The sequence below is a fragment of the Coturnix japonica genome, chromosome 34 (genome assembly GCF_054131305.1).
Source record: "Coturnix japonica strain WE chromosome 34, WE-NBRP24, whole genome shotgun sequence".
NCBI lineage: Eukaryota > Metazoa > Chordata > Aves > Galliformes > Phasianidae > Coturnix > Coturnix japonica.
Window position 1 is genome coordinate 5,533,143 of NC_140696.1, and position 13,070 is coordinate 5,546,212.

At 50.9% G+C, this 13,070-nt stretch overlaps 1 protein-coding gene across 11 annotated transcripts in view; it reads left to right on the forward strand.

Moving 5' to 3' along the window:
- Nucleotides 1-12,856, forward strand: part of LOC146755290 (uncharacterized) — a 48,348-nt gene extending 35,492 nt beyond the window's left edge. The window contains exons 2-6 of one of the 11 annotated variants that reach the window (XR_014938174.1): nucleotides 31-186; nucleotides 10,273-10,384; nucleotides 11,215-11,275; nucleotides 11,416-11,531; nucleotides 11,639-11,851. Coding sequence is in view for 6 of the 11 variants with exons in the window: in XM_085525732.1 (XP_085381858.1) it covers nucleotides 31-186; nucleotides 10,273-10,384; nucleotides 11,215-11,275; nucleotides 11,639-12,439 (1,130 nt within the window). In the remaining 5 variants the exon portion in view is untranslated. Of the gene's footprint in view, nucleotides 1-30; nucleotides 187-6,493; nucleotides 6,838-10,272; nucleotides 10,507-11,214; nucleotides 11,537-11,585 lie in introns of those variants that run through there. The other 10 variants (XR_014938177.1, XM_085525732.1, XM_085525734.1 and 7 more) reach the window with 10 other exon arrangements.
- The last annotated feature ends 214 nt before the right edge of the window (nucleotides 12,857-13,070 follow it).

Sequence of the window (13,070 nt, forward strand, 5' to 3'; positions counted from 1 at the left end):
AGAATGACAAGCTATTACTCTCTCCCACAGTCTCACTGACTTCTGCTGCTGAGGAAATACCCCCAAACCCACCAGTGGATGCTCACCCCAACCCTCACCCTCCCACCCCAAGGCTCCGGGTTGGTGCTTGGACCATCCTGTACAAGGATCATCAGCAGGAGAGGGATTTGCTGCAGGCTGTGGCAGGTGAGTGCCTGTTCACAGCTGGAAGGAGCCTATAGGGATCACCAAGTCCAGCTCCTTTTGTGGCTGCCTGCTTGTTCCTTAGCATCACTCACTGCATCTTCTGCCTTTGCTGGGGAGAAATTGCTCCCCAGCTCTCCCCAGCACACCACTCATCCCATACATCCCACAGAGCTTGGGGAAAAAGGGCGGCTGCCCTTTGCCATGCAGGAATCCCAGCATGAAATGATGTCTGTGGCACTGCTGGGTCCATGCCAAGGGCTGAGGTATCCCTGTCTGCCTCGGCTGTTGTGCTTCCTTTGTTGATGGTTCTACAAATTGATGCTTTTGTCCCCAAAACTGCCCGGCTGTCCCTTGTCCGGGGCAGGACAAGGGGCCATTCTTCATGGAGAACAGTTGGGGATCTCATGGCGGGGTGCTGGCCTCCAGCCATCGCCTCCCACCACCCTCCACACCTCGGTCACAGCTGGGCCATGCCATCCATTGGGAGTGCCCTAAGGAGTGAGGGTTAAGGCCCCCAGCACTCCCAGCTCCGTTTCCAGCACCTCACCCCGTGCCTCGGTGCCTCTCCTCATGCTCTGAGCCAGGCAGGCACTTGGAGCAGGAGCTGTTTGCTTTGGCTCACAGCAGGCTTTGTGCAGCCGCCGGCCAGCTTTCCACAGCCCACCCTATGGACATCCCTCCCCGAGCACCTACCTGGGCCGCCGGCACCACCGCATATTTTGGCCGTGTTGTGCTGTTTCCGTGCCCAACCTTCCCCTGAAGATGTCAGCTGGGGGGGCTGCGAGGACCTGCCACCCCCTGCCCATCTCTCTGTGAGCCACCATTTCCAGTCCTGGAATATTCCCTGCATCTTTTTGCATCATTCTCTGTGGGCTGGGAGTGTGGATGCAGGCAACTGCATGAATGAGGATGCTCAGTGTGGAAAGAAAGGGGAAAATAAATCACAGCTGTGACTTTTAGCCCTTTGCAGTCAAAATAATGCTGGGTCTGAGAGGGGGCAGAGGCACAACTTGGTGCTGCTCACCTTCCCCGAGCACAATGCTTTCAGAATCCTGAATAGATGTTTTCAGCACATCGAAACCTGCCTGCAAAATGCTGTCTGGCAGAACTCTATTCAGCTGGAAAAACACCGGCTCGCTCTCGCTTTGAGTTATCTCTATGGACCTCATACAAAGTCTCATTTATTCTCTCCCTTTTCGGATGGCCTCCACTTCTCCATCTCCAGGCGTTCACAAATCACAATTTGCATCTCCAGCATCAGCGCTCAGCAAGAACTCTCTGTTTCATTTTGCTTCTGTTGCTGCCGTTTCTTCTGCCTTTTGATTCCCTCTTGGACGTCTTTGAGCTTTTTGCTGACTCTGAGAGCTAGAAAAGTGCTTTTTTTCTTTAGTGCTTCAGATGCTAATGAGATTTTTCAGCCCCAGCACATGAAATCAAGCAAGCATTTGGTGTCTGTCAGCTCCCAATGAACTTATCTGCACTGCAGTAGGGCTGGCTATGTTTAGGGCTATAACACAGCAACACAAAGTCATTGTTATCCAGCGACCACACTGTGCTTTTTCTGTCCATGCTGGTACCTGGAGGGACAATTCTGCCCTCTCCAACTTAGTATTTTCCTGGGAGAAATCTGAGTGCAAACAAAATAAGTCAGTATTTCTATCTAGAGACATCTGGGGAGGTTCATTTTCTGCCGAGTGCAAAATGCTTTGACAGCTTCGTTCAGTTCTCACTTAGTTTATATCTCTGCTAATAGAGCAGTGCTGTATTGCTCAGCTGCCCAGGGAGTAGGGGGTCACCATCCGTGGTGATGCTCATAACCATGGGGATGTGGCACTGAGGGATGTGGGCATGGTGGGGTGGGTTGGGGTTGGACTCAGTGATCTTGGAGGTCCTTTCCAACCTTTATGATTCTGTGACTCCATGTGCTGCCGCCTGCAAACCAGGCCTTGCGCTGCTTTGGGATGGGGCTGTCTCCATCAGTGCTGGGCTGTGTGGGGGCTGTTTGAATGGGAAACCTTCTCTAGAAAACTCCTCCTGGCTGCAACTCGTCCTTACACCTCCTTCAGAGCCTCATATAGCTTCAGTCTGCTCCTAATGAAAGCAAGTCAAACCCTGCCTGCTTCCTACCACCCACAGACAGTCAGTCCACCAGGCCCAATTCTGGCAATCTGGGCAGGGTTAAACCTACCCTTAACGCTACCGGCCCCTATAAAGAGTCTGACAACAAACCCCCCCAAAAGCATGAAGGACATCTGTCCTTCCCCAGCATCTCCACCTTTCTGGTGCTGCCTGGCACCAAGAGATGGAAGCGCCCAAAGAAGGCCACAAGATTTCTTCATTCCAAAATCGTTTTCCCTCCTTTGCCTTCATTAAACCGCAGTGCACCCTTCGGTGTGAGGAAATGGCATCCACGTTCCTCTTTTACTGCTCACGAACTATTCGGTGATTAAGAAAACGGGGGAGCTGGGGGCACTCATTCTTGACCTTGGGGAAGGCAGGAGGCTTATAAAAGCTCTAAGTGCTGCAGAAATTACGAGGCAATTAAAAATCAGGGCCAGAGCTGGGCCTGGGGCAATAAAAACAAGAGGAACTGATGTCAGCCCCGTGCAGGGCGTGGGGACTCACAACCTGTTCAGCCCCAGCTGGAAATGCAGGAGCATTTATCTCAGTGTTTCCCAAAGCTGAGCTTGACTTTCCTGAGCTTCCAAGGGCCAATGAACCCCCAGATCAATGGAGATGTCAGTGTGAATTAGTAGGGTTCTAATCGCAGTGCTTGTTTCCTTTGGAGCTGGGTGTTTCCAAGAGTAAAAACTGATGTTCTCAGGTGAGGCTGTGCCAGACCCAGGGAGGAGGTGAGTCCCCATCCCTGCAGGGAGGGTGGATGTGGTACTGAGAGACATAGGCAGTGGGCATGGGATGGCTTGGTGATTGGAGATGAACCCAGTGGTCTTTTCCAACCTTAATGATCCTGTTCTCTTCTATGACCAGTGGTTGGGTTTTTCCTTCAGGTGTCAGTGACTTCTTGTGCAAACCTCTTGAGTTCAAGTGTGTGATGGCATGGAACGAATGCTGCTCTCTGCGTCCTCTTAGGAAAGTCCCAGAAAGTGTCACCTGGCTCTTAAGCCACACTGAGAACATTTGCCCATGTCCTCTGACCAGCTGTAAAACAGGACAAGACCAAAAAAGGAGAGTTGTTCAGTCTGCATTCGCTAAGCTTTCACCCAGCAGGTTTGCTCAGGTTTGGTCGTGTGTTTGCTGGTCTGCACTGGAGTACTGGCAGGATAAGAGCAATGTGGGTCTATATCTTTGGCATAGAAAGGGCCCAGAACAGTGGGGTGTGAATCTTTCCGTGGCAGGATTGTATTGCAGCATCTGCATTCACCCATTCTTTGCCATGTGCTCACGTGCAGGGGATGCTGGCACAGACAGCCTTAGCTGCAGCATGGAGACATGGCAATGCTTGCACCTGGAAAACCCAAACGTGCAAGTGGGAACCGCAGGCAGCCCACACTCAAACAGAACTGCAGGGGCCCTTTTTGGTGTCGAAGCACTCTGCAATATGGTAGCCCCAATGCACGGCCCCTCCACTGCCAGCCCCTCGCCCCAGGCTCTTGCAGCTCTGTTTTTACGGGCAGCTCGTTAGCTTCCCTGCTCATTCAGTTCAGGTTTGCTGGCTCTCGCTGGCATTTCCCTCCCTGTAAAACAAGAATGCACAAACACAGGGAGAGGGGTCCCAGCAAGGAGGGTGCACAAGGGGAGCAGTGGGTCTGGGTTACCCCTAGGACTTGGAGAGGAGGATAGAGGGATTTACCTGGTGCCCTCACTGCCTTTAGCCCTTCCCATTCACCAGACACTCTACTTCTCTCCTGTTTCAAAGGCTGCATTAAAATCCCAGGCCCTACTGTGAGCGGTGTGGCTGAAGGTATGAAATCCAGCCTCACTCCTTTGTTTCCTGAATGATTTTCATCCCAGCTCATGCTATCAGATTGGTTTTTTTTTTTTTCTTCCCCCTTTTGCATTTTATGAATGAGTGTAATCCTTCAGCAGGAAGGGAGGTGTCAGCTCAGATGCTTTGGTCCTCATGTTTTGGTGGTCATTAATAACGCCTGCAGAGCTTTCTGGAAGTGTGAGCCAAAGGCTTGGGATGTAACAGCTTCCTAGTGGAAAAAGTGAGTTTCTTCCAAATCAAAAGGGCTCACAAAAACAACACCTGGTTTCTGATATCTTCTTTTCACTTCATTTCAAATGCTTTGCTCTGCTCTCGTAAAAAGAAAGGAAGAAAGAAACGTGAGTGTAAAGCATTATTGTACATCATTTGCCTTTGCCTTGTTTGAGGTGAGATTTTATATTCAGATCCGTATTTGTAATAGAGATGCCTGCTTTTAACAAGTCATTAGATACCAAAGGGAAATATTTGTGCCTGGTTAGCAGGGAGCAACGGCTCGCTGCCCAGATGGAGCATCCAATGGCACGCTGCCCAAATGGAGCACCGTGGCTATTTGTAGCTGGAAGGGAGGTTGCATTAAGTCTTGCTGGAGCCAGGCTGTGCCCAAACAAGGGGAGCAGAGCCTCACCCCCTGCATGGCCCATCCTGGGGTACCCGAACAGGGCTGTGTCCTTGGAGCCCTGTTCTGTGCTGTGCACACGGGAGCGATGCTCCCACCCGTGGATTCATTGCAGCTGTGTGCCTCCACCTTGTGATGGATCCCAGATGATTTCTCAGCCAGAGCAGTGCAGCCACTCGTGTTAGATTATAAACTGGAACTTTTACAGGCTGTATGTGGGGTTTGTGGCTTCCTTTCCCTCTCTCTGTCTCCAAAGTCCGTGTTTCTTAATAAATCATCCTCTAGCCTGAGCTGAGTCTTGCTGTTTTAAGTTTAACTAGCTTATTTTTTTGCTGATAAGCTGGACTTTGAATTCTTCCCAAGATCACGGGTTGGGGCCGGTAATATCGTGAAGGAGAGACTGTTAATCGTGATATATCACATGCCAATGGGAACGGCACGGAACGCTTGCTACAAGCAGCTCATTTCCCTTGTATCAGCATTTACAGGCAGAGCACTTGTATCTTGCAGAAGTGGTGGGAGGGAGGTCAGGTCTCCCACCAAATATGAATTATGTCTATTGTTGGAGCCAACTCAACAGAGTCACAGAGCAGAGCTCTAAGGTATGTGCAAAGGGCAGGGGAAAAATGGGCACCAAGTGGCAGGGAGATGTTCTGGTATGTGCCTATTTCTTACACTGTGTTGGTACAAAAGACTTTTTAAGGCTTTGATCCTGACTTCACTCCTGATTTCTTCTCTTCCTCAGTCCAAAGAAACCCAAATCCACCCAAGGTTGGGGCTGAAGGGTGGGGTGGAACAAAGCTGGAGTGAAGTATATCTGCTACACCCTCTCCCTCTCTTTTATTCTTCTTTGCCACCACCCTGACAGCAAATAAATTTCTGTTCTTGACAGCTCCAAGCAAACACATTACATTCTCAGATCCATCATGCTCTGATCCTTGTTCTCACAGCCAGTGACCAAGTTCCTTTCACAGTATTGCCATTGACTTTGGCCAACTGCTCCCATGGCCACGCTGCTACACGGACATGTCTGCTCAGCACTCCTTGGAGTCCACAGCAAATCCCATCACATCCCATTGGGTTAATCTTCCAGAGGCCAGCAGAGGACATAGCACAGGTCATCCTTATCAGAGAAGCTTTTATCTGACTCCTGCTCCTTTGCAGTGAGGGTGGGAGTTGGTCTGGGGCTCCCTGCAGTGAGAGCATCTTATTCAGTGCCCCATTGCTCCAGAGACAGTTCCCTTTGCTGCAGGGATCAGACAGTTTGTCGCGTCAGAAAATCTTTTGCTGTGTGCCCAGCTGGGGGCTGGAGATCAGCCAGGGTCCCTCCGTGGGAAGGCAAAATGTGGAGACACGGTGAGGATGCACTCGGGGCTTTGCTCTCTTCATGGGAATCTGTCTCACTCTCCTTTTCCATTTGTATTTCTTTTTTTTTTTGCCTTTTGGAGGCTGTTTTGATTCAAAAAGATTCTGGTTTTTCTGGTCTGTAGTTCAGTTTTGTTTGTCTATAGGCCGTGTGCCAATGACGTCTGCCTTGTCCCGGCTGCTTTAGTCATACAGTCACAGAGTCATTCAGGTTGGGAAAGACCTCTCAGATCATTAAGTCCAACCCCACTGTGCCCACTGCCCACATCCCTCAGTGCCACATCCCCATGGCTCTGGAACACCCCAGGGATGGTGACCCCCCAGTCCCTGGGCATCTGTGCAGTGAAACATGAGGCCATTACCTCTCATTTTTGCAGGGCAAGACCATTTTGGCTGGCAGACCCCTCAGATGTGGGCTGTACAATCAATCCTGTTGGCAGGGATGCTGGCAGCATCCTCGGTGGCTCTGAGCAATTTGCTGATCGGACGCATCCCATCGCCTTGCTACAGCATTGCTTTGTGGTTGAACCTCTGGGGTGAACTCCTTGAAGAAAGGAGAGCTTCATCACATATCTGCTGATGGATGGGTGTGTATTTACCTTGGCCTTCCCATCTCCTGGCTGCGGGTAGTTATCTGAGTGATGAATTCATCCATGCAAGGACCTTTGGATTGTGGGGGCAGAGGGGAAGCATCTATTACTTCGGTTTGGCACAGGGGGGAAGGAATAACAGAGAGGAGCCGGGTGGTGGTTGCACATCAAAGCCCATTTCTTGGCCTATCTCCTACATTTCATCTGGCCGTGGCGAAATTGCGGGCACAAGGAGCTGTCTTGCACATCCCAGCCTCGTGTCTGTGTCTGCAGGGGGAGAAAGGAATGTCTTGATTTCTGCATGCTGGGTGTGCTGCTCTCCTCCCTGCCTACCCTGCCAGGGATGCATTCTTGCAGGGCAGAGGGCCCTGGGATCCCTCAGTCCCAGATCACTGCAGTGCCATCAGGAACAGCACTGGGGTGCATAGGCACTGCCAGCAGTGTGGGATCACTCGCTTTCCTCCTTCCCCCATCCTCAAAGCTCTCGGCATGTTCCCCATGAGGGGACCTTTTGCCAGCATTGTGCAACACCGGCTGTGTTATCCTTGAACTTTGCTCAGCCTTTATTCAGTGCCACCAGGGGAAAGAGCATTGCTGGTTCCCGGTGCGCATCGCTATCAAAGCCCCATATCAGGCTTTGTTCTGTGTGCTGTCACCATATTGTCCCTGGGGCAGCATCAGCACAGCCCTCCATCCATGCAGCTCCCTCAGCCCCTGGCTGCCAGCAGAGCTGTCTTGCAGTGCTCCAAAACACAGCTCCACCTCCCAACACTGCTGGGTTCAGCTCTCTAAACTCTGCCTGTAGGTATCACACGTCAAACCAGGGTGTCTGTTGTGCTGACTCAAATAGAAACTGGGAATTCTCCCTCCAGCAACGTATCAACCCAAGTGGGAAACACAAGACCCCTACAGACCCCTTTCTATGCCCAATTAACTCATGCATCCCCTCCCTGCCTGGCAGCAGCCACCACAGTGCATCTCTTGTGTGCGGACGGCCATCCTCACCGTGGCATGGTGTGGTGCTCCTCGTGGGGCGGACAATGGCGTGGGCATGAATGGAGAATGCTCTCCTCTGTGGGGCTGACAACAGCACTCTGTTCCCAAGCAAATTGTCCTCGGGCTCCTGGGCACGTAGTGCTCCCACCCCACACAGCCCCTGCTGTGATCCCACTGCTGGCTGCTTGGGTTTCCTTACTGCTCCTCCGAAATGAGAAAAGACTGGAGGAGGTGAAACCATCTCAGCCAACTTGACAGAGCAGAGAGTCCAAATTGGCCACAAACCCTCAGGGCATGGTGGGTTTCAGCACTTTCTCATGGGTGTTGCTGAGAAGTAGGGTAGGAATTGGATGCGGGAGTCTAAGGTGGAAGTGAGGGGAAACACAGACTTTGAATGACAGAATATGTGAAGTGACAGAGCCCTTTTCTCCCTTTCCTACATTACTTTAAATGAAGAAGTTTTGAGGAGTGTCCAAACATAGACAACTTCAGCCCAAATGGAATTTTATCTCCCCCCCCAAATTTATGAGCCACTTAAGAAGAGAAGGCAGCAAGAAGAAACTGAAAGCCAGATGTAACCATAGCGTTGAATGGCTTTTAGCTCAGTGTCCGATTGCGTAGGGACTCTCACTGGGAACATGGAGGTTTCTCCAATATCTGTAATAGGGCATTGAGGCTTCTGTGAACTTTTGGTTACTTGGTGCCTGGGCTGCTGCCCATCTCCAATGGGAGTGTCTGACCATCTCGTTCAACTCTTGCTATCAGCTGCTGGAATGAGGAAAAGGGAGCAGAAATTCCATGGATCACCACAAGCAGCACAGAGGGCACATCCTGAAGGCACAAAGAGTGAACTGATAAGCAGTGCCCCATGCACACAGCCACACACTGGCACCAGCTAATCTGCAAGCACAAGCCCACCTTTATGCCTTCTGCCACCCCATCTCTTTTGCTCCCAAAGGGACCAAACTCCCTGGCCACTAACACAGGGCTGTCCATGCACAGGACAGGCAGAGCAGCCCCTCCTGTCCCCCTGCCCTGCACCCCATACAGCATTAGGTCCTGGTGCTCTCCAGCATGTTTAACTCCACTCTGTGTTTTGCCAGAGCCTGTTATTAAGAAATAAGGCTCTGCCTTTTTATCATTCCTCTGAGCGTCTGTCTGATGTCATTCTGTCTGGCAACCAAGCGATCAAAAAGGAGCTCCCCTGGGAGAAATTTCTCAAACAAACAGCCAGCAAGAAAAAAATAATACCCCATTAAATATAATAAAACACAAGAAACCACAGAGTCTCCCTGATAAATGGAAAGGCTGTGTAACCTAGACTGCAAACACACAAACCTTCTCCTACCACCCTGTGCAGGGCGGCTGCGTGCCCTGTGCTCACCTGGGGGATTTTCCTTAACCAAAGCTGTGTCACAGCCTGGGCTCACGTCAGCAGCGGTTCTGGCTCTTTGTGCTTTTAAGCAGGTTGGGTTTTCACTCTTGTATAAAGCACATGCAAAGCAAATTCTGGCTCTGCTCCTACATACTCCTTTCAGGGATGACGAACACCCCGCTGCCAATCCTTTGGAGCCCACGGGTTCTAGTTTGGGCTGCTCAGATTTCTCTTCCTCCCTTCTCCCTCCTTCCTTCATTTCTTGTGCTGTTGGAGCCCTGCTTGCAGCAATGGGCAAGGCTGAAGGAAGTCACAGAGTCATAGCATCATTTGAGTTGGACAGGACCCTTAAAGGCCATCTAGTCCAACTGCCCTGTCAGTGCAATCGAAGCAAAGCTCCCAGATGGGGGAAGGAGCCCCTTGAATGCCAAGATATTTCACAGCCACAAAAAGGACGAAGCATTGACTCCAGTCTGGATTTGGAAAATGAAGACAAGAGGAATTTCTTGTTCAGTCTGTCAGAACAGAGTGTCTGAAAAGGAGCTGTCGTGGAACGGAGCATGTGCAGCGATAACAGCCGCCCATCCGAGCTGGATGGCAGCTGACTGCTCTTGGATCCATCATGCACACATCTGTAGCTGAGATCCTCCTTTCCAAGGACAGGAGTGAGGCTGGTTGCACTCAGAGCAATGAAAAGATAAATTCAAGCTAAAGCAGTGCACACGTTTATATGTTCATGATGGGAACTGAGCTGTGTAGGTAAGTGGCAATTTTGCCATGCTCCCGCTGCACTTCCTGCAGGTGTGGCATTCACCCCAAGCCCCACGTGGAACCCTGCTGGCTCTGCAGATGGAGGTGAGTCCCTGCCTCTTCCCACCATCTGCTGCTATGGGCTTCTCGGCTCCTGTCTTGCAGGACTGCTATCTCCCACGCTTGGCTCAGGGAGCTGAAAGGTTTTTCAATCATCTGCTAATGATAGGAGAGCAGCTTTTATTCCCTCTCTCCCCCAATCTTGGCAGGAAAGGTGGAATGTGGAGCTCGAAAGGAGCAGCCACCTTTCAGGCCAACAGCTGCTTTGGGGGATGGGTTAGATAAATGTGCAGGGTTTCCAATCAGCCCCACACACCCCAGTCAGAAGGCTTCACCAGAGCACGGCGTGGGGGAATGGCTGCTGATAACACCGTGTCCATCCCAGCCATCCCCACAAACATCCCTGGAGGAACCCACACCACCGGAGGGGACTGCAGTGACTCACAACCCGACCCGACCCCAGTGGGCAGCGATGCAGATGGCAGTGGGAAAACCAGGTCAGCGTGCATTGGAAAGAGCTGAAAGTCAGAGGGATCTCCTCCAAACCATCTCTTGCTGCTTTTGGATGCTGGGAGGAACCAATTCTGCATTGAAGCTCTTGGCACAAGGCAGGACTGAGGTGTGTTCTCCCCATGCCTTGTGGAGGGGGAGTGGGGATGCAGCCTGTCTGGGAATTTAGCTCTGGGTATTAAGGCTTCACCAACTGCCCATCGCTGCCTGCTGGCCAAGCAGGGTGGCAATGGCACGTGTGGGCCACCAAAGGGCAACCCCATGGTCTGTGGGTATGAGATAAGTGGGGAAAAGTGTTCCTGGAAAGGAGATGCAACCAAGGGATGAGGATCTGCAGCCACCTGTCTGGATAGGCTCTGGGGATGGGGAAGGGAAGGGAAGGGAAGGGAAGGGAAGGGAAGGGAAGGGAAGGGAAGGGAAGGGAAGGGAAGGGAAGGGAAGGGAAGGGAAGGGAAGGGAAGGGAAGGGAAGGGAAGGGAAGGGAAGGGAAGGGAAGGGAAGGGAAGGGAAGGGAAGGGAAGGGAAGGGAAGGGAAGGGAAGGGAAGGGAAGGGAAGCAGCTGGGATTGAATCCCATCTGGGCACTGCACAGCACAGCTCTGCTGTGGCCCGGTGAGCTGTAATCCTCCATGCTCCAAAATCAAAAGCTGTCTCTCCTTTTTTCTCAGTTGCCAAGGGATAGAAATCCCAGCAAAACCCAAAGCATATCATTCCAGGGGGAGATTTATACTGGAGGAAGGAGCAGAATCGGTTATTTGATGATTGGGGTTTTTTTTATATAAGTCCTTAATATCTCCCTTCCCTCCTTCACTGCACAGCACAGATCCCCCTTCCAACACATGCACGAGAGCAGAGCCGAACCATTCGCACAGAAAACAGGTGATAAATCACGGGGCAATTGATTCAAACCATTCCAGGGAATGGGAAACACATGGACGGCCTTTCTAATTAACTGTTTGATATGGCTGCGGTGAGTTTGGGTGTAGTTTCCAATGTTTTGCATTTGGCTTGTCTCAAAGCTCTCCATGGTAACTGCAGTTTATCGGAAAGTGAGAAAATCCTGCCTTCAAGAGAGTTGAAGTGACTTGTTACAGTTCAGCTCAACCACAATAAAAAAGCAAAACAAAAGCAAAAAGTAAATACAGTGTTTCCTCTGTGGGAACGTTCTCTTTTCTCTTTCTCTTTCCAGCTGGAAAAACACAACAAAATCAAAGGTCCTTCTGCTCCATCTCCTGTCTGTAGGTGCTGGTGGGTTGCAGTGCGTTGTCCTCCAGGGTCTGCAGCTCAGCACAAGGGCTGACAGCACAGGGACACCAAAGCCTCTCCCATGGGAGACCATGGGGTCAGCAAGGTGACCAGGGGACACTCACCCCATCCCATCTCATGTCCAGCCAGCATCTCCCATGTCCATTGGCCGCGTGCAGCCAGCGCATTAAAATCTCATTTAAAAAGGAATCAAGGTTTAATCCATCTGTGTTTGAAAATGGTCTTTTCCCATATCCTGCTTTTGGCACAGCCTCCCAACCGGGGCATTGCACCTCACCCCATAATGGGCACAGCTGCTGCAGACGGGTTCCCACCCCGGCACCAAGCGGCCAATGGAGCTGCCATGTTCATATTTTATCTTTTATTGGCTTTTTTTTCCCCTCTTTCCCCCTATTTTACCCTTTCTGCACCATGACTCCCTGGGGCCCCAGCAGAACATCTGGCCAAGCCGCTTCTGGTTCCATTTATTGGCAGATAATTTATTTGTGGACCAGAAGGGAAAAAGCGACCCAAGCATTCAGTGGAGTATTGGTAGGACCATTGGTGATGCTGCTCAAACACGAGCTACTTAGGTGTGATCCAGACCAAAGGCAGTCAAACACAGATCTCCCCTTTGGATCCAGAGCTGTCAGATCTCAGTCCAAACACACGGAGGGAAATCAGTGGAATCCACGCTCTGTGAATATTATTGGTATTATTCATTTGCTGGGAACATTTGGGGGTATTCATTCCTTGCACACATTGCCAGAGCAGCTCCCACTTGGAGAAGGAAATTAAAGAGTGCAAGCCACTGCTTCTCACTTTTCTGTCCTTTTCTTTTTCGTGCCCTTTTTGCCCCCCATCCCTTTCTTGCAGTGTATGAGCACAGAGTAAAGGCAGCAGCATCACAGCTCACAGCACAGGAGTGCTTTGAGGCAGGACAGCCTTCCCAAGCACCCTCCCCATTGCTTATTTGTGTTGCAGCAGTGAGCTCTACTCATTGCATGTGAAAGGTGTCAGCAGGCTGCTCTCCTATCAGCAGGCTCATGGAGCTCTCTTAAGCACATCCAATGGCCGTGGATCCTATTCAATATCCCCTGTGTTTGGCTAAAATTATCCAGCTTTCAAAAATATCAATGGCTTTTTCTTTATTCCTTGCACAACCAAAAGCATTGGGTTTATTTTTTCTTCGAATCAAAACCCAGAGGCGTTTTCCAAGGAAGCAGATTGGGGGGAAAAAAAGAAAAAAAATAGTGAAAAAATGTCACAAATTCAGCAGCCAAAAGCAATGGAGCCCTCTCCCCTGGGAGGAGTTTCATTTACTTCTGGCACTGCCACGCATACCAGCGGTCAGCCCATTGTACACGTGGCTAATCACGGTGTAGAGAGTGAAACAGGACTCTTTGCATTGACTTTTGGGAACAACAGC